The 21,295-nt window shown below is 36.7% G+C and overlaps 1 protein-coding gene across 1 annotated transcript in view; it reads left to right on the plus strand.

The window, feature by feature from the left end:
* TRDN (triadin) overlaps positions 1–21,295 on the plus strand; it is a 212,082-nt gene that overhangs the window by 160,553 nt on the left and 30,234 nt on the right. The window contains 4 exon segments of the mRNA XM_071742449.1: positions 1,417–1,467; positions 3,172–3,222; positions 3,729–3,779; positions 13,086–13,115. Coding sequence (XP_071598550.1) covers positions 1,417–1,467; positions 3,172–3,222; positions 3,729–3,779; positions 13,086–13,115 — 183 coding nt within the window.

Below are 21,295 nucleotides of genomic sequence, written 5' to 3' on the forward strand. Positions count from 1 at the left end.
ACCAGCAGAAAAGTGCTAAGTCATGACAGGAAGTTTGAAAAGTCTTCATTGAATTTAAGCCCCCGAATATGAAAACTTGATCCCTGGAAGAGAAGCAGAAATCGTGGTTTCAGTAACCTTGACTCAGAAGGTGCGGATATCAGTGCATCACAGAACTCTCCTGCACTGAGAGCTGCATCCAAAAGTTGTAAGAGTAAAAAGTGCTGAATTTCATTTAGGATCTAAAAGTCGTAGGAAATCTCAGAAAGATTTGCTACATGGATGACAAAAAGCCTTGTGGGCATATGCTGCCAGACCCCCAAGTGGAAAGGAATGGTTTATGCCAGTGGCATTGACAGTGGCTGCTGATCTTGAAGATCACAAATGTGTACACAGAGTAAAATTATCAAGTTGAGTAGCTGTTGTCTCAAGGCTTACTATATTGTTAACATTGAGGCTCAGTCTTCTCACTGGAAGGTTTCTCTCAGCCCCCTGAAGGAATCCATCTGTTGCTGGGAAGGCCAGGCTCTTAACTTAGATGACTATTCCTTAATGGTGGGATTTTCTCAATGGCTCCAGCCATCTGGAAGTAAACTTTCTCTGTAACCTGAGACTAGATGGAGAAGTCGGATCTCTTCCTGATACCTCAGTAGCCAGGATAATCAAAGTTCAATCTATTTTGAAAAGGATTTTCTAGATTATTATGTTTTACTGCAGATTAGGTCAACTCCCATTTGGAATAAATGACATGGGTTTTCAAGATGCTTAGGAACTATATCCTGTCACCTAGATTGCAATTGGGTTCACTTGGCATCCTGCAAGCTGCAAAATATCAAGTGACATACACTCATAAGCCTGTGAAATTACTTCTGCACTCTGGAAGAACCTGTTAATTCCTAATATTCTCTGATACATAGACTTCAGATGTCAGGAGGCTATTGCTGGGAAAAAAATATCAAATAGTAGATGTTTATGCAGCATAATGCATACTTTTCCTGTGCTTGCTGACAGTGAATGCATGCTCCCTGATGGACTGAGGCAAAAAATTCATCTTCAGTCCATCAGACAAAACAGAATAAATCAGTATAAAAACAGAATAACAAAAGAGAATAATAAGTAAATTTTGGATAAGGCCCTGAGAATTTCTAATCCTGTGTCATTACCTGCATTACCCCTTCTTTTTGATTTCTCCCTTCTGTGGGGTCTCTGAAGACAGAATGAACTATAATAAATACTACTCTAGCATTTGCTACTAATGTTATTGCACCTTAAATATTATAAGTTGGTTACTAGAAAATGTGAACACAAATCAAGGTTGCATTTGTGTTCACAATTTTATTCTTAATTTTTAGGTATTAGTTGGTTTTGGGTATTTTTTTTAATGTAGAGGGGCAGTCTTATCTTCTAAGTCTCAAAAACTTAATTATCTCCCTACAGATCCATTGAAAGGAAAAAATCCCAAGAATCCAGAGGGGTCAAAAGAAAACGGTAAGGGAAGGAATTAAGAAATTGAGAACTGAATATCAGAGTACCTACACAATATATGAGGATGGAAAACCAAACCAAATCTGGTTCATGTTTAAATTATTTTATCCATAGTTATTATTTTATCCATTCATTTTAACAACATTTGTTCTGTACAGATCCCCAGTAAGGTCCCTAGTAACTATCTGGGCTTCTTTTAAATGCATTGATTTGAATTTGCATCCTGGAAGAGATACTAAAATATATTTTATACCACTTTTGGATGCTAGTCTATCAAAACTAAACTGTATAAGCCCCATAGTAGGGACGTTATTGCAGAAAGCTTGAGACAGGCTGAGGCTACTGACAGATCCAAGTGTTTGAATGTGATTGATATCAATCACACTCAGGGTTTTTTCCGAGTTTGTTGGCAACACAGACCCATACATCTCTATCTTTTCAGGCAGAGGAGGTTGGTCTGCTAGCCATGCACACAGAGGTCACAGTTTGATATTATCTATTTTTTTGTTGAAAACCCTGTTTGTTGCAATGTGATATGTCTTGAACACTAATACAAAGAATCATCAGATTCCTGGACACTGTTAACTTTCTGGAAAGTACTGAGATGGCTCAAAATTTCAAGGAAGCAGCAAAGACTAGTAAAACTGTGCATGGTTCCTAAGCTAAAAAGGTACATTTTTGGTCCAAATTGTGATGAAGTCCCATTTCTTTGGTGCTAGACACTTTGGTGTAGTTCAGATCACACCTTGCATGGTGCAGAGTACTGAATAGACATACAGCAAATTGATGTACTGGTTGGAGGAGTGTATTGTTCCTCTCAAAAACCCGAGGGAATGAGCCACCACTTGGGGCTCAGTATTTTCTTCTTTGTCACTGTTGTCAGTCCATGTGCACCACAAAAAGATCAGAGTTTTCTTTCGTGTTTAGTCAGCTTTCAGATTTTCTTTTGTTCTTGGCTCCTGCCATGATAGGTACAAGAAAGTGCGAAGTAGAATTTCAATGTTTTTTCCCATCTTTTTAAATACTTTTATGCAGCAGAAAAATTAAAGATATAATTATGTTCTTGCACTGTTCATTGTGACATAAAACACATGAATGTACATTTGAAGGATAACCACTGCTCTTATGTTATACCATGATTCCACAGTTTTGAAAGGCTGCATGTATATGCAGAAAGTGGAATCCTGTTTACAGGCAATACCCATATGGCCTCTTTGATGTTAAAGGAATAGTGGAGTCCTGACTGAGTAACTGATCCTTTTGTCACACCAGCATAAAGAAAACTCCCACTTACCACCAGCTTAAGGCTTTAAAGACCAATAGTTTAATTTTATCAATATTTATTATTTTTTATTTGGGTTCAGCAAAAGAAAAATCCATTGATGCCAACTGTTCTGTAGAACTGCTTTCCTCTTTGCAAGTCATTATTCTTCATTGGCTACTTGAGATGCAGCTTAACAGTTTCCTCAAAATGTGAAGGAACTATTGAAGGTTTATTATTTTGGATAGCTATGTCTAAAACGATGAATGAATGACCTTGTTGTTTTATCCTCTTCCTTATTTCCATGGTATTAAATCCATTTAATTATTGCTTTTTTTTTTTTTTTTTTTTTTTCTCTCTACACATCAAATTGTTTGACTTGCTTTCTTTCCACGTATCATCTTATTTCTCTAACCTTACTTATGATGTTATATGTTTCTTTCTAGAGACTGGTAAAAGAAAAGATGTGAAGCTTCCAGCATCCTTAAAGGAAAAGGGTAATGTCTTATCATAATGTGCTTGGAAAATAATGAGTCATCTTCATGAAAGAGTCTGCTGTTACCTCAGAGCAACTTTGATATATTTTGAATTAAGGGCTTTTGATGAAAAGGAACTAAGCCTATCTTCTTCTTACTTAATAGATCTGGTATGTTGAAAGGAGCAGTGTCGGACAATTCAGAAATAATAAAAGCATAACCCTTATTGTGGTGTTCTTAAATACTGCCTGCACAGCTCAAACTGCAGCAGGAATGAAGGTCTATTCTGAATGAATTAGTAACAGAGCTCTTACTGAATTCACATGGCAGACTGAAATGACAGGCTGCAGAGGATGAAGTTGTGCCTTTTGTTGAAGTAAACAGAAAATCTAAATCTTAACACTTATCTCTTTGGCACATTTTGCTTGATCTGGTGTTATGCACATTTGTTATAGTACTGATGAATACAGTGTATTCTTACATTACTGACTGTCTCCTTCCATTTTTGCATTTGATGTGTTTTCCAGACACTTCAAAAGGAAAAGAAGTGAAGGCTTTAGCTACAACTAAGGAAAAAGGTAACAATCTCAAGTTGAGCTGAGCCTTAGCATGAGATTCCATTGAGAAGATAAATCAGTTGTGCGAGTATTCCCAAAAGAAATCCTCCTTTCTTCACTTAGCCATCCATAAATAACCTTGACTGGCGTCCTTTGCTGTTTTTTATCTGAGCAATAAATGAGAGATAGAAGTAAGTTGTAGAAGTAGTGCTTTATAGACCACAAAATAATGAGGGCTTGTTATCTTCTTTCTTGATTTTTGTCTCATTCTTTCTATTTACTTTTTTTTCAGATAATATTTTACTTTTCTTCTATAACACATTCTTTGATTGTACTTCACTCTTCATACACTGAAATATCAGCACCAGCCATCTAATAAAGGTCAATTACAATTTATAGTACATGACCTCTCATATACCAGGCATTCTTAGATGGTCACATAACTGCAATTTTAATTAAGCAATTTATTTCAGGTTTGTTTATTTGTTCATATCTACTGAATCCAAACAAAACCCAGTTTTACTTAGACACTATTTGCATACAGATTAAATACCACTTGCTCATTTTTAAATACCACTTGCTCATTAAAAAGTGATCCCTCAAATTAAATGTGTAAATAATTTAACATGGTTAAGAATATGTAATAAATTGCAATATAGTAACAGTCATTGGAGCCGTGGGAATACAGAAGTCAATCTTAAAAAACATCTAGTCAGTTCTGAGAACTATTTCAGATAATTGGATAATATTAATCCCTATCTTTAAATTTTCCTTAAGGATCACTAGGAATAATGAGGCAATATTTTCTCTGACAAAGTTAGGAAAGATAACATTTGAAGTTTTTAAATGCAAGTATTTATCATAGTGTATAGATAGTATATAGCAGAATAGCAGAAAGCTACTATCACTTTGCAGTTTTATCATTCTGAAGCAAAGTAAAGGAACTAGAGCTTAAATGATCTGGACTGTTATTCCAGGGTCAAGGACATTATAGTGATGCATTGTTGTACCATTTCTTGTATTTTATTCTATTCAACAGGGAATATTCAGATGTAGGATGGCTTTTGTTTATTGACTATTGATTATTGGCTTAATACAACTTGCCTTTTGTAATTTGAGCTTCAGGCAAGCAAGGCCTATGGACTTCCTTCTAGGTTCTTGCAAACATGTCTGTGAAATATAGGGAGGTGGGTTATTGAAGAGCTGAACACTGATTAGATGCTTAAGTATTTTACTATTGAGCTTCTCACTGAGTTTCCTATCTAATTTATTTTTCATCTTTCCATAAATTTCTCATTTGAAGACCGGTTTATTTAAATTTAAGTGATAATAAAAGTAAAATACTATTTGTTTTAAAAGATCAAATATTATAAAGAAGCCTGTGAGAGTTTTTTAGCTGCACTGCTAATGAATTAGCTTCAGTGAAATGTCAGACACCCACTGAACTATGCAGAAAAATATTTTTAAAAGACTCAATTAACTCAGTTTGATCAGCCAGTGGAATTACTAGTGAATAACAGCTCTTTTCAAGTTCCCAAACTGAATTACTTCAAGAAAGGACATGTTTAATTAAAAATTGTAAATTTTGACTTTGCACACAAAGTGGTTTATGATGTTTATCTTTTATATATATATATAATTGTCTTTTTCCTATAGTAGTTGGTAGGACATATGCAAGATGTTCCTGATACTACAGCAGTAGAAAATATGATCTTCTCAACCTGTTTTTATATCATATGGAACTTTTCCTATGGGCAAATTTCTTTATCTCTAGATTAGAACACTGTGAGAGGCATGAAAGATTATGTGTTGCTATCTCATCTTCCAGTCTTACAGTTTCTTGCTTATCCAGACCCAAGAACCAAGACCAGAATACTCAGTGCAAAATACTATGAGTTTAACTCCTCGGCAGTACAAAGGTCACAATAGAGATAATTGTGATTATTCTGATAACAAACAATGGCCTAGATGAAGTCTGAACCAGTATTGATTGGGTCTTATAGTAACAGTAGGATATTTGCAAGAACAGTGGGAACTGACACTGCTGACTCTGCACAGCCTTTGCTATCTTCCCAAGTGAGATGGGAAGATGGTAGAGACATCAGTTTTTCCTAGTGGCTTGCATGCTGCATGACACCTGTAGGTGTATGTGATGCCTTGTACATCTCTCTGAGAGCATCTGATATCTCACAGCAGTGAGAACATTCCTCTTTTACTCTAGCTGACTCTATAAGAACTTAAAATGCTTTTATTAAAGCCTGTTAGAAACATGATCAGACCAACTGCCCTCTTTTTAAGTCTTGTATATCTGAGTTACATCTGCAAAGGATTACAGATCCTTCAAGGCCTATGGAGCAAGACTGCAGCAGCAAAGTGTCTCTTGAGTGGGAAAATCTCAGGTTATATACATGTGTACAGTGATGCCACCTGAGTGTCTACAACAGGATTCCATCCTTCTTCAGCCACTGCAGTTCATGACACAGCAAATATTATATAAGCTCACTTTGAAGGCAGTTCTGCTCAGTGGCTGCAGGTTTTTAAAGTAGCTTCAGTCTTTTCTGTTGCATTTTGACAGATCTTCATAAGCCATTTCTTAGCTGCTGGGATTCATATGAATGCAGCACTTCCAAAAACAAATACAACTAACTCAGTGACACTGAATATATATGACAAGACATTGACATTTTGTCAGAAGAGCATAACACTAATGTGCAAAGTGGCTTCAAGCATCCATGTGGGATGCTGTGCCTCACTGAACCTCTTTCATAACAACAATAAATAACATATATCAGGCAGACAGTTTGAGAAAAGCATCTGTAGGGAAAACTTCCAGAATTTCTGTGGCCATTTCCCTGTAAATAAGTGCAAACTGGAGGTCGCTTTTATTTTTTAGCCAGCTGAGAGTACACAAGGAGCTTCTTCAGGTCTTCAGGCACCAAAAAAAAGCCCTAAGATGCCGAAGTGTTTTGAGTAGCACTTGACACATTAGAGAGATCTGGCAAATCCAGAGTAAAATGTAGAACAGAAGTGGCCAGAATGTAATGACTTTGTTAAGATAAATACATTTTTGAAATTTGAAAGTCCATTTAAAACAAACTGGATATAGAATTGCAACAGAAAATCGTGACTTATAGAGAACCTAAATGTAAGGTAGACTTATTAGGTGTATAAAAATTGCAGTATCAGCCTGTTCAAATGGTCCATCCATTACAGAACTTTATTGATGAACATTTTCAGTAAGAAATACTTCCAGAAAACATCAGAGCTTTAAAATCATACACTAAGATAATGACAGGTGTATTGATACCAATATTGAGTTGTAGTGGGAGATATAAAATTTCCATTGTGAGTCAGCATTTTGCTTCAATAAATCTTCACTATACTTTAGAATATAAGAGGAAAAACTAAAAATAACATACATTATATGAATTAACAGCATTTTATAAAGGGAAGGAGATAAAATGCTTTTGGGGATTTAAATTTTATTTAAAAAGGTTATGTTGGAAGAGAGAGATTTGCACTCTCTGATGCAGCAGAGAGATGAGATCCCTGTGCAGCACTGCCCATCTCCTTGGCCTTTGGTGATGGTTTCAAACATATTTATGCCTATCTTTGGGAGAGTACTTGGGTGATTCCTCATACATGTTGGATACCAGGTTTCAGGGACAAAGACAGGGATGGGAGAAGTCTGGCTTCTGCCTGTAGTCAGAACTTCCCACTCCTTAGCTGTTGGTGAGAGCCTGGACCAGACACCACAAGGGGACTCATGAATGTGATCACTTTCTTGCTTCCTCTACACTGTGACTGTACAAGGAGACTGATAATCAATATAGTCTGAATCTTGATAGTCTGAAGCAGAAATTGCACACTTGTGTTGCTTTAATTATAGACAACGTGCTTGTATACTCTCATTAAAGCATCGCTACTAATAAAGAGAAAAACATTGCAATTTTTTGAAGGGGGTATTCTAGTTAATTAAATTTTTCTTAGTAGGTCAGACAGCTATGCCTGAGAAATCAGGACAAAAAGGACAGTCAGGTTATGCAGGGGAGTTCAACTTCTAACTCTTCCTTGCCTGTTAACAATAAAATACATGAAGATAATTGGATAAGGAGTTATTTCTTCAAACCTGTTCATTAAAACCTGGACCAGAGGAGGGAAGGTGCTTCTTGCTACTGAATGAGAACAATTCTCAACAAGTTCAAAGGCTCTGTTGCTCACAATACTGGTTCTTTTAATTGTGTTTTTTTTAAATTTTTACAATTTCCCTTGATACATGTAAGAGAAATTCTGAACTCAGAAAAACTGGAAAAGAGAGATAAAATAACTGTTTTTTTATATTTGCCTGCAAGGCAAAGATCACTTTATACAGTTCTCAAATATTTTAAAACTGTAATACCTTCTCAAGCTACGAACAGATGGACAATTTATGGTGAGATGGGAAAAGACACTACCAGCTCAGTGAATCCCAGCTGCTCTCCTGTAGCTGCCTACATGAGGTGGTTTTCACTTCATCACAACAGCCTGGACATGAGCAGCTATCACAGAGTGCCTGACACAGGGGATGAGTCTACATTTGGTCTTGTTTTACCATAACTTCCACATCTATAACCAAAGTAAATGTAAGGACTTAGTTAAAAACCATTAACTTCAACTAAATCAGTTACCGTCTGTCTCAAAGTGTAATGGTTGGATATAATATTTTAAATTACTCCAGCATCATTTATAGATTTGAAAAGAAGTCAGAAATGAGTGAAATAATAATTAAAATCATAAAATTCCCAAATACCTGGAAAATCATGCAACAGAAATCTAGCCTGCATGATTTCTGCAGAAGGAAATTGTGTCAGTAATAAGAGTTTTGAACACCTGAATGAACTAATAAGCACAGCCTTTATGGGTTGGTTTGAATATGCCTTTGGAAAAATCCAATGAAGAAATTACTGCAGAAACTAAATAGAGAGTAACTTATTATTTTTCATCTTACAGCCTATTTGCAGAATACTTGCTTATAATTCCATGTCTGGAGTCATGTTTTATACATAATTTAACAGGAGGGAAATATAGAAACATTAATACAATGATTTTCAGATGACATAATGTTAGTCAAAGAATTTGGGATCAGAAGGGGCTGCGAAACTGAATTCACGAGATGAAAGGACAGCATGAAAATTTAGTGCAAATAGGATGCAATATACAAATACTCATTAAAGATTAATTTACCTCTAATTATCTATGTAAACTCAGGAAAGGTCCTAAGTATTAATGCAGACAAGTCAATGAATATCTCATCCAAATGCAGATGCATTAGGAAAAATGCATGTGCTATTCTAAGGCAACTGTGTAAAACAAAGCTGCATCTTGTCTGAAGGGTTGTGTACAGAACTCTTACACTATAATGTAGTACTGGAATGGGCAAGGAAAGAGCAATATGAGTCACATAGACAGAGAAATAGAAAATATTCAGATTACTTTTGACATTAATTAATGTGATCATGACAAGACAGAAAATCATATATCTGAGTCAAGGGCTCTTCAAAACCACCACAGACAAACTGAATATCCATATGGAAATGAAGTTTTCATAGACCAACTTATCATAATTAATTAGTGTAAATTTAGAAAGGAAGGAACATTTCACATCTCAGGATGGAAACCAACTGCTTTTTGTAAGAAAATAACAGGAGAATTTGTAAAAGACAACTTCTTTGATTGTATTCAGACTGAATAGCTGTTCTTGGCTATTCCTGGGTCTTGAACCAATATGTACTGTACTATTTTTGAGTAGGGAAGAGTGGTTTTAAGTTTTTTTTATTTTTCAAGACATTTTCAAGATTTCAGGAATATTCCCATTTTCTGAACAGCAGAGAAAAAAGCCCCTCAGAACCACCATCTATGAGTAATAGGTCTGCTGGTATTCTAGATTCAGGTTTCTGATATATTAGAAACAATGCAACCGTCCTGAGCCTGAACTTTTTCCCCTACTAAAATATTTACTATGTTGACACACTTTTCTGTATTTTTCCACCCCACTATAAAATTTTTGAGCAAGTTCAAAAAGTGCCATGTATCTTATTCATAAATATTTTTTGTCTGTCTGACAGAAGGCTGCACTACCATTCAGAGGGACCTAAACAGGCTGGAGAGTTGGGCAGGGAGAAATGTAATGAATCGCAGCAAGGGCAAGTGTAGAGTCTTGCATCTGGAAAAAGAAAACCCCGGGTACCAATATAGGTTGGGGACTGAACTGTTGGAGAGCAGCACAGGGGAAAGGGACCTGGGGGTGCTGGTGGATGGAAGGATGAGCATGAGCCAGCAATGTGCCCTGTGTGGTCAATGGCATCCTGGCGTGCATTAGAAGGGGGGTCGAGAGAGGTTCTCTTCCCCCTCTACTCTGCCCTGGTGAGGCCACATCTGGAATATTGTGTCCAGTTCTGGGCCCCTCAGTTGCAGAAGGACCGGGAACTGCTTGAGAGAGTTCAGTGCAGAGAAACCAAGATGATGAAGGGAGTGGAACATCTCCCTTATGAGGAAAGGCTGAGGGAGCTGGGTCTCTTCAACTTGGAGGAGAATGAGGGGTGACCTCATCAACACTTGTAAATATGTAAAGGGATAGAGCCAGGAGGGTGGTGCCAGGCTCTTCTCAGTTATGCCTAATAATAGGACAAGAGGCAACAGACATAAGCTTGAGCATAGGAGGTTCTATATAAACACTAGGAGAATTTTTCTTACTGTGAGGATGACAAAGCACTGGCACAGGCTGCCCAGGGAGGTTGTGAAGTCTCCTTCTCTGGAGACATTCAAAACCAAACTTGACGTGTTCCTACGTGACCTCCTAACTTTTTGTGATTTTGTGATAAAAGATGACGGTGCCCACTTCTGTATTATGGAGGAGTGGTCAATCTGAATTAATTTTCTCTGAAATCTATATTAACTGAAAAGTTATTATTTGATTTTTATAGGTGTAGGAAAAGAAAACAGGTGGCTAACTGGAGTTATTATGATTTAAGGCTGTTAATATAGTCCTCTTCAAACAGGTGTGTAGGTAAAAATACCTAATTCAATAACTAGATGGTACCTCTTATCAACATAGTGCAAAAAGGATTGGTTTAAAAATTTATTTCCAAATAATCAGGGAAAAAAAGAACAGAAGGAAGAGCACCTCTTATACTTCCTCTCAGCACCACATTTTCTAGAACATCATTCTACTTTATTTCATATCCTTCCCTGCCCAGCTACAAAACATTGCTCACATTCATTCTCAGTAGGTAATCTAGCTTTTCATCAGCTGCAGACCCAATTTTTTGGCTAATCTATTAATCTTTTTGCTGCATTTCAGATACAAACACATTTCTCAGCTTCTGAAAAAAACAATGTAAATGATGGTGTTTGTGCTCTTTCTCATTTATTCCTTGTCATTCTGAATCTGAGTAGCAGGAGTTATCAGAGCAGTGCTATTGGCAGCAGTAGTCAGAATGAGGTCTCCTCTGTCTCTTCAGATTTGTTGAGTATTTACAGTGCATTCCATCAGAAATACTATGGCCAAAGTGAAAACCCAAACAGATGTCAGAACAGGATATAACAACATAGTAATAGAAATTAGGTAGTCTGAAGTGTAGTGGCAGACACAGAAGGACCTCGCTCTTCCTTGGCACCAGAAGCAGGAGCCGCATCTCATAAAATAGCAGGACAGAAGTCAGGAGAAGCCCAGAGGTGCATTGCATGTTATAAACCCTTATAAACCCTGCCCAGGCTATGGATATTTGGGGTTTCTCCTGATTTGGGAGTCCCTCCAACACACTTTGAGTGGCAAGTAAGTGTGCCTTTCAAAAGTCACTGAGGCTTCTATAGAAGATTCTGGGGAAAACATAGTAAAATTTCTGTAATTAAAATTTGGTGAAAGGCACATCTCAGTTTTGATGTGCACGATACCTAGGAAAGCAAAGTGATTATACATGGCCAGATCTTGGAGACCTTGTGCTTACTTTTCACTAATTCTAGGTATGAAACCTTTTTTTCCCAATGCTGGGCACATTCTTGAGATACTAAAAATTTATTTAGGTCTTAAAGGGAAGTGATAGAAACTTTGAAAAACTGTTGAAATCAGAATCTTTTCATGCTGCAGGCCATGATAGTATTTTGGTAATTTCAGGCTTAACATTTTCTTTTTTTGATCCATTTTATCCAAGGGTACTCGTAGTTTGAAACAAAAGGACTTTTCATTTTAAGAGAACTGAGATCCTCATCCACCCTCACAATGCAAACATCTGAGACTGTACCTACACCCACCTAAGGTCTCACAGCCTCTTGGTTTCTGTCCTGCACTAGGACATTTTCTACAAAGGAAGGGTAGAGCTCTGCTCCTCCTTTTTTCCCTTCCAGTTCCACTGCCACATCACAGATGTTCATTCTGGAAGCCTGGTGGAGACTATTCTTTTCTAGGGAGTAAGAGCTCTGAATTTTAATTCCTCTCTCTTCTTTTCCCTGCAACTGCTAGCCTAAGGCATAGGTTTACTACTGGGATTATTGGAATCCCAGGCTGAACTCTTGGGGGACTTTTATTCTGTCTCCAGAGTCTGAATGCTGGTCACACAGCACAGCTTGTTCTGGGGAACCAACTCCAGGTTCTTAAAACCGAGTTTAAAGTTTAAAGCAGCAGTTCCTTTCCAGTCTCTTTCCAGTCTTCCTTCCCACAAAACTCATGCTCTGGGATTGCTGTATGATGAGGTCTTCTACTACCTTGTGTTAGGCAGAGCCTTAGAAACCTGAACATGACTTCAGTTTGTTTTTTTTTTTTACTTATTGGTCTACCACTACACACGTTAATAGCAAAACAAAAACAAACAACCAAAAACAAAAAAAAAAAAAAAGGGAAAAAAAAAAAAGGAAAAGAAAAAAGAAAAAGAAAAAGTACACATGTTTTCTCCTAAACAGATGATGCCTCATAACGTTCCTCTAGACTTTCCTTACCTTTTGATGCCTTCCTCTTCCTGTCTAACCTCCTTCTTCATTGTTGGTTTTGAGATACTAACTCTGTGCCTCTATCTGCGGGTGTCTGGAGGAACAGTGACTTTGTGACTTAGGTGTGAGAACCTAGAAAGCTGGAATTTGCTCTCATCAGTAGCAGAGCTTGTTAGGAAGTATTTTATCTTTCTGATAACAGTTTCTTCGTCTGGAAAGAAAAATATATTCCCATATTGCATAATACAGGTATAGTTTGATATATTTATACAAAATGTTCATATATAGGTGTTTGAATTATTTTTACAGATATTGTATGTTATTAACTTGAGTTGTGAAAATGCATTGTTTTTGTTTCCATTTCAGCCGTGGTGAAAAAGGAGGGGGAGAAGAAAGGTAAATCAATTATTTTCCCTTGACTGAAGTGTCTTTCAGGCTGTGACCACTGCGAGAAACATTTCTGTCACTCAGCAATGCACATGTGATGACAAACACCACCCCATGTGCTACCATTACCCGGCTTTATCTGCTCCTACTGTGACATTACAGTTGTCATTTCCAGCATTGGTAGCTCCTTTTTACCACAGGCCAACACAGCCCAGGATCAGACACTTCATCATTCTGATTGGAAAGGAAATGAAAGCCTTTTGTTACCATGTTAGGATTTGCCAAAGAGAACAAAACTTGCAGTGCACTGTGCATGCTGACCTGGCTGTTTGTTCTTTGCAGAAGGCGCTTTCCGAGGGACACCTGATTTCCTCTTTTCAGACATTTAGGTAGCATGACTGTGAGATCTGCTGAAGTTGTTCTTTGATACTTTAACAGATTAGTAGAAGAATTTGCCCTGAATCAGACGCTAAAACATTTATTAAAATGTCTAAAATAAATATAGTGTATTTATTAGACCATAAATATCTATTTATAGTGCTGTCTTTCAGAATAAGATTTGTAAAGTTGAATTTTTTAATGTGTTTATTTTATTTCAACTGAAAAAAAATATTAGCAGTGAGATTATATTTTTCTTTAATCTGTTAATCTCCATTGATTATTTGGTTTATAAGCCATATATTGCCCGCTAAACTGATAACATTTCCAAAGACTTTCCATACATTTCAAAGGATTATTTGGGATTTAGTCAAGAGTAGATTGAGCAAAATTTGGCTCTTTATTTCTGAAGTTTACTGGGCGGGAATAGTTTTCAGGTGGCTTTTTTAATTTCAAAAAGGTTGGAAAGCCTGTGATTCACATACAGTGTGAACCAACAAAGGAGCCAATCTTTGCTGTCTATACATGAAGACATTTTCAGTCTGCTAATGTATTGTTTTTCCTATTATGCCTATACAACATTATCTGAACTCGAAAGAAAAAATTATAGTCTCAACTGTTTTAACAGCTCATGAGTGAAATCTTGGCTGTGTTGATGTTAGTGGCAAAATACCCATTCACTCCAATGGAGACGACATTTCACATCGTGCTTAACAGGATAATAAAATTAATTTTTGTTATGAAAAACAACCGTGCTTAATAGGTATCAAGCAGAATATTTTGTCCAAAGATTAATTTGCAACAGCTGAGGCATGGAAGGTAACACAAAACGAGGAGAATCAGAAAACTGGCAGCTACATTTAGAATCATTGGTTTTCAGACATCAAAATGCCTGCTGTGCTCAAAGCCTTGAATTTATCACATGGATTGTTATATCCTTAATGGAAAGAAAGGAGTGAGGTAATTGCTAAGGGTGCTATTTCTGTCAGCCTTACCAGGGGTGCTATTTCTGTCAGCCTTACCAGAGGTTATCGGTCCATTCATTTACAGAAGAATACCGAGGGAATTTGTTTGGCCCTGGTATGTTTTTCATGGCTTAGGACGTTTTCTCCTCTTTAATCATAATCTTTAAAAAAAAACTGATTGAAATGTATTTTTAACTAACTTCTTTGAAGTTGGATCAGTTTTTCCATTTCTTTTTCTTATTTTTATATTTTCTGCTAAAAAATAATTTTCTCTGGTTTCTTAATTTAGTGAAATGATTTTACCAACAAGTATAGATAGGACACTTTGAAGTGCCTGGCTCAGGGTAGGATGTACATGATTCCTGTAGGTTGGTCATCACCAACCTACTCCATAGAAACATGGAGGTGCAAACTGCAAGTCAGATTTGATCATTTTTCTGGTATCATTTTTTTTTTTTTGGACTAAACCTCCCTCTAGTTTTCTGAGATCACAACCACAATTGTGAGCAAAGAAGGTAGTGATTCTAGTGAAATGCAGTGAAATTTTCCAATAACTAAGAAAAAATGGTTCAAAAATGTTCCCACCCTTCATAGATATGAACTAAACTGGACAACTGAAGAGAAATAACAAGGCTTCTTCCAAAAAACCAAACATACCATGCTTTAGCTTTCTCATCTATTTTCACACTGTCTGCAGGCCCCATACAGAAAGTACTGCATGTTGCTAGCTAACTCCTAATATGATCACGTTTTATTTATTTCTACTTATTCTGTTATCATAAAAAATTGCTCCAGCTGCATGTGCATTCATGTGACTGGCATTAAAAAGGGGAAACATTTACTGGTTTCTTAAGGACACAGGATTTATTGTGCACCTGCAAAAATAATAGAAATAGCCAGGCAGGGCTGTAAAGTGACTGCCTAAAATATATTGTGGTAGTCACATGCACAGTTCAAATACCACTTTACTATTATTTTTCATGTGAATCATGCAGTACACAGGCACTGTACTATATATGAAGCTTTCTCCAATTATGCTGTCTCATTCAAATATATACCCCTCATAAAGAAAAACAAGAATAATGAGCAATATGAAGAGACAAGCCATCATAAAAAGAGAAGAAGACAGAATGACACTGTCTATCAGCAGTACATTCCATGCTTAGCATGAATCAGACATGAAGGTGTTTGAAAGAGACAGAAAAAACCAAAATTAAGATAGAGAAAGCTTACATATTTCACTGAATTCTCCAAACGTGAGTGATCAGAGTAGGAACCATTAGGCACAATTTATGCATGCAATTTTTGCATTAACCACATCTGTTTGAAAGGTTAGAATTCTAAGATTTTGTGGCTGAAGTCCTAGAAAAAAAGTCAGATTCAGCTTCCAGCATTATGTTATGCCTTCTTTCAATGTGTGTGAGATACAGGAGCAGTCATAGAAATATGTAAACACTTGTCATTTTCTAAAGGGCAATAGGAAGCAGCCCTTTGCATGAGGGATTCATTTCCAAGGACAAACCTGGCTACCAGCAAACAAGAAGTTTTAACTCTTGCTTATAATTTAAACACTGCAACCAGCGGATCAAGTGAATTACAACAGACTCAGATATATAGCATGTGAAATAAAGCCTATCAGCTTCAGCCCACCTCCAGAAAACAGTCAACAAAATAACAAAGTATTCTAGCATTTTTTTCAGTTGTAAGTGCCTTTTTCAAAGGAAAGAAATGTTAATATATTAAACCAAAATAGTATTTTTATATTTTGAAAATTATAATTAGGAGTTCAAAAAAATTCTTTATGTGAAATGACTGATTAAAGCCAATTCCAAGGTTTCCCTGTTTAGCATAAAATGAGATTTCTCATTTCAGCCTGTAGCTCCCATACCTTATTGGTTTCTGACTAAAGAGTGCATGGGCTGATATTGGGATGTCAAGCAAGCAACATTAACAAGATTAGTAAGTTCTCCCTCCCAGTCAGTCTTTGGAAAGCTCTCCTGAAGATTTGTTACTCCTGCGATTCTAGTGAACACAAACAGGATTTAACCATCTCATAATCCCTGTGGGTTACACAACCATTGTACACAACCATGCACATATCTTAGAACCATATGATTTTTTAGTGCAAAGCATTAACCTTTGTTGCCAGAAAGCTGGTTTCTCAGGGCTCCCTACAGCTAATGAAGGAGACAGCAAGAGCTCTGTCTTATCCCTGAGAGCATGTCAGAGTACACATCCAATTCAGGGTAGTGGTCTTCTGGGCATCTTATTTCCTATTTAGACTGTCTAGTGTTAGATGTTAATGAGGGCTTCCAAGCTAGTGAGATGCAGAATCTAGTTATCTGTCAATAACATCACTCCCATTCTGATTTTCAGTGTTATTTCTCTGTCAGCTTGCTCTTAGAAAGCCAAAAAAACATATTCATCTGACAAGTTTCAAGAAAAATAATTTGACAGGAGTGTCTGGAGTATCACATTTTGATCTTTTCCCAATAAATACATCATGGTGTAAAAAACTGCATATAGTCTGAATGCAGCTAATATCAAACACATGGGAAATGGGTGAGGGTCCCATTTTCCCATTCCAGCTCTAAACTATATAGTTTTGCCAATCCAGTAAAGGAGAATTTCTTCCAATTACTCCTGGTAATGATACCATATCCATCACTTGGAAACTGTTGCTCTGCATACAGAGTGTGGTACAAACTGGAAAAGGCACAGCAGCGTCTCTTTTCTGTGCATATAAAAATCAAGATATTTTCCAAACTGAAAAAGGAAGTGGGCAGTAGTACATTTCAGAACAGCTTAGCTTTGGAGTTGACCAGAAAAACTGGAAGGCAGCCTTCTTATTCATAAAGCAGATGGTCACAGCAGCATGGGATTTCTGCTCAGGTGCAAATGCCACTGGTGCAATATGAACCACACCTTCATTAGGTTGTTTGCTAAAATACTTCAAAGGAGAAAAAAGTGTATTGCCTAATTCTATAATTGCCAAGTCTAATACACATCCCCCTAACAGAACGTATATTCCTAAACAAAGAAAGAAAAAAAAAAATGCTTTTAAAATTATTTTCTTAAAATATTGTCAGAAATTGTCTCAGTGTGAGAAAATAATAAACAGCCCCATGCTACTACGCTGTTTAAAATAGCAGTGCTATTTTGACTGTAGTTGGAGCCAAGAAACTCTGTCAATAGGTTAAGTCATTGAATTAACCACAAGATGGAGCCCAAAGGACCTTTGAGACAGTAGTTAAAATTGTCTGAATGAGAACGTTCTGAATGTCGTTCTGAAAGAACGAAAAAGAGCAGCTTACCAAGGAACAAGTTATGGGATTTATAAGCCACAGACAAGGCTCACAGACAATGTAAATTGCCTCCTACCAAATGATATTTTTTATTTGATGGGTGACTGGCTGTACATTGGTGAGCTTTGACTTCCCATGCTAAAGCAACAAAACCCCATAATTTTCAAGGAATTTTGATGGATGAAAAATTTACATTAAATATAGAAAATGCTTTGAAAAATAGTCATCAGTTAGCTGAAATTTGCTTGACCTGTGTTTACTGTGTCCCAGCTGTCTTGGTCAGTATAAATAATGTCCAGCTTGCAGCATTATGTTAGACTTAAAGCTCTGTAAAACCTCTGTTAAGTAAGTGATGGCCAGATCTTAAGGCACCAGGTTCATGCACTCTCCATCTTGCAGATAGTTCAGTTAGGATTAGACAGAACCAGAAAACACCATTCAGAGAACCCACTGAATATGGTTCAATGAATACGGAATGGTGAGTGCGGTGGGATCAAGACTTTTCAATGAATTGATAAAGATTTTTTAAGCTCCTTAGATGAACTTAATAATTAAGAAACTTTAACTCATATAAAATTAAATGCCTAAATTTAGTCACCCACAGTGAAGCTAATCACCCTAGTCTCATGTAAGAGTTAATGAAAAGAAAGAAGCATCTGCAGAGGTATTCTACTCAGATGCAGTTCTAGAATTAAAAGTTCTAGTGGTAATTTTAATTTCCTTTTTTATCTGTGCAGACATCATTTTCGGCAACTGTTACAAGGCTTTAATTAAAGCAAAGACAGTCACCAGCAGAATTTCATGAGGAAAGAAGATGGTTCAGGATGTTCTTCCTCTAGAAGACACTCATTAGTGCTCTGATTTAATCACTGTATTAGTTTGCTAAAACACTAGGAAAAGTCCATCTTTCTAATAGCTAGTTATTTTTTATTGTTCCCCACTTCTAGTCTCTGCTCCAAAATTCATCTTTTCTATGTTTTCATTAGATGATCTTATTTTTATCTTAATGATGATCATTTTACATTTATTTAATAACACATATAAATACATATTCAATCTCAATAATTTTATAACAAATACAATCATAAGTAAGAAGGAGCACAACAAGGAATTTCATGTTCAAAGTATTTACACTTAATTTTGACCAAGGGAGTTAGTTTGGCACCTTTCACAGAGAATAGGTATTAGTAAATAAACTGAAGGTTCAAATGTTAATGACTATTAGCATCTGCAAAAAGCTGTTCTTTTGGCCCTAATTGTTTGTATAGAATAATGAACAAACAAGACTATTTTTGCATAAACCAAAGCCAATATGCAGAAAAAATATCACTAATATCCTACATACCTCAATCTACTGGATTTCATTCAGTTACCCATTATAAATCAATAATCTGTGCAGCAATAAAGCATGGCCTGAGCTTAGCTATATTTTGCCTAGCGAATGTAAAACTGATATTACTAAAAGTGAAAGCTTGTTGAGCATATTCTCCCTCATCTGTATGTTCCCATCCCATAATTTCAGGGAAGAGCACATGAAAACGTCAGAAGCTGAGGATGAGATTGAGAGGATGCTCTTCAGGCCTTTCGCAACACGTGCCTTAAGATGACTTGCATTAATACAGCACATGCACCTCATCTACACTTGACTGAAATTTTATTCTTTCCAGCTCCGTCGATGGAAGAATTGTCCTCCTGGAATTTTAAGACTTATAGTGCTTGAAGGACATTAACTTCCAGTGCTATCATACCAGATTGCTGTTTCAACAAGACTTACATTTCCCAGTGCATTTCTGTTGTTTAACTGACAAACTGGGAAACATCATTACTGATGCTCCCTACAGGCATGCACCTCAGAATCAAGTTGAAGCAATTCCTCTCATTAAAAATCATTTTAAAATGTTGGAAATGTCTGTACTTCTTTGCTACTTCTACCTTTTACCCTATGCTAAAGTTGCTCCCTTCCCTGCTCTTTTTGAACTCTGTTTTGTTTTTCCCAGTTACGTAAAGTACTTTTGAACTGTCGGTTAAAAATAACAAGTTGTTCTAGACAACAGCAACAAACCCAAAGCCAAGAGTCAGCTCACTCTTCACTGTGCAGCCCCAAGGTATAAGGCAAATCAAACATCAAGGACACAAATGTGCTAACTGGATGAAGCCAGATACATTTGACCAGGCTGCTCTGTTAACAGTAATAAAACAGAAGGAACTCTGAGAGCAGAGAGACAGATTTTTTTCTTCTGGAAAAGGGCAGCAGAAAGATCAGTCTGTTCCAAGTGAATACACTACTGGCTCTAATACCAGTGTTTAATTATTAATTATAATGGCAAACCATCGCATTTTAGGAGGTTTGTCTTAACCATTTACTTTATTGTCATCATCAATCACAAGAGTCATGCTGAAACAGTTGTACAAGGAAGTCTCTGGTACTGCACAGGCCCAGACAAAAACTCCCTGCTAATAAATACAAGCGAGAGCACTGGCTGGAAGTTCAAGTTCTCTGCTTCCCTCCAAACCCTCCACATAGCATTAAAAAAAAAAATGACTTGGTATTTTGTACTTGTAGTGTTAATGTGGGATAATTATTTACTTTTATGTGCAGAAAACTGGACATATATCTTGGAAAAGGTGTAATACCTTGGATATTTTTAAAGTAAAGCAGAAACATAAAATGGACATTGTAGGGAATTAAGAGCTTCTGTAAGACTTGCACAGCATGCATGTTAAAATAACCATACATCAGCACAGTGTTTTTGCCTTTTCTACTGTCACACATCTATAGGGTAGCTATTTCCCACGCCCTGTCAAGGCACTTTTGTGATGGAGAGCAGGGCTCAGGGCAAGCACAACACATCTCTTTATAGGTGTCTTACTGCAGATTATGTTTTGTGAAGAGTAATTTTTTTTTTAAAAAGTATGTTCATTAGAATGTTTTCTCTTCACAGTCTACCAGCAGCTCAGCCAGCCAGCAGGGCTTTAGGAGGAAATAAGCAGATATGGAGTATCAGGTTTGCTGATCTAGAAAACTTGTGGGAACACTTGACTTCTCCTTTGAATGAGAAAGGGTACAGACAATAACTTCACAAAGGCAGGGAGCTGCTTTTTGACAGATTGATAAATCCTGATAATCTATTTTTTCCACAGTTATTGTTACCTAAGACATTCTGAACTGACCCAATGTGTTTTATTCTGGTTGACTTTTTGGTAACACTGTTGCTCCACCACCTGAAAAAACCTTGACTAGAATACAACTGGTTTATTCAGTTAATGCAATTAACAGTGCATTGATGACTAGACAGAATGATGGGGTATCTTAAATTCTTGCAGACTACAGTATTCCCACTGAATTTTGAAGGAAGAATGTCCATTAGTTTGTCTAAGAGCCCCTTTGTGAGCTTGCCCAGAGTGTATTTTCAGGATGAATGGACTTAGTTAAGTTGTGTAAGAAAAACAAATATATATCCTTTGTCATGATTTATAAACTGGAAGGTTAAGGCGCAAATCTTGATAATTCCTTTTTAAGAGTCCTATTGATCTTGATTCC

The sequence above is a fragment of the Heliangelus exortis genome, chromosome 3, assembly GCF_036169615.1.
Source record: "Heliangelus exortis chromosome 3, bHelExo1.hap1, whole genome shotgun sequence".
In the NCBI taxonomy this organism is placed as follows: Eukaryota; Metazoa; Chordata; class Aves; order Apodiformes; family Trochilidae; genus Heliangelus; species Heliangelus exortis.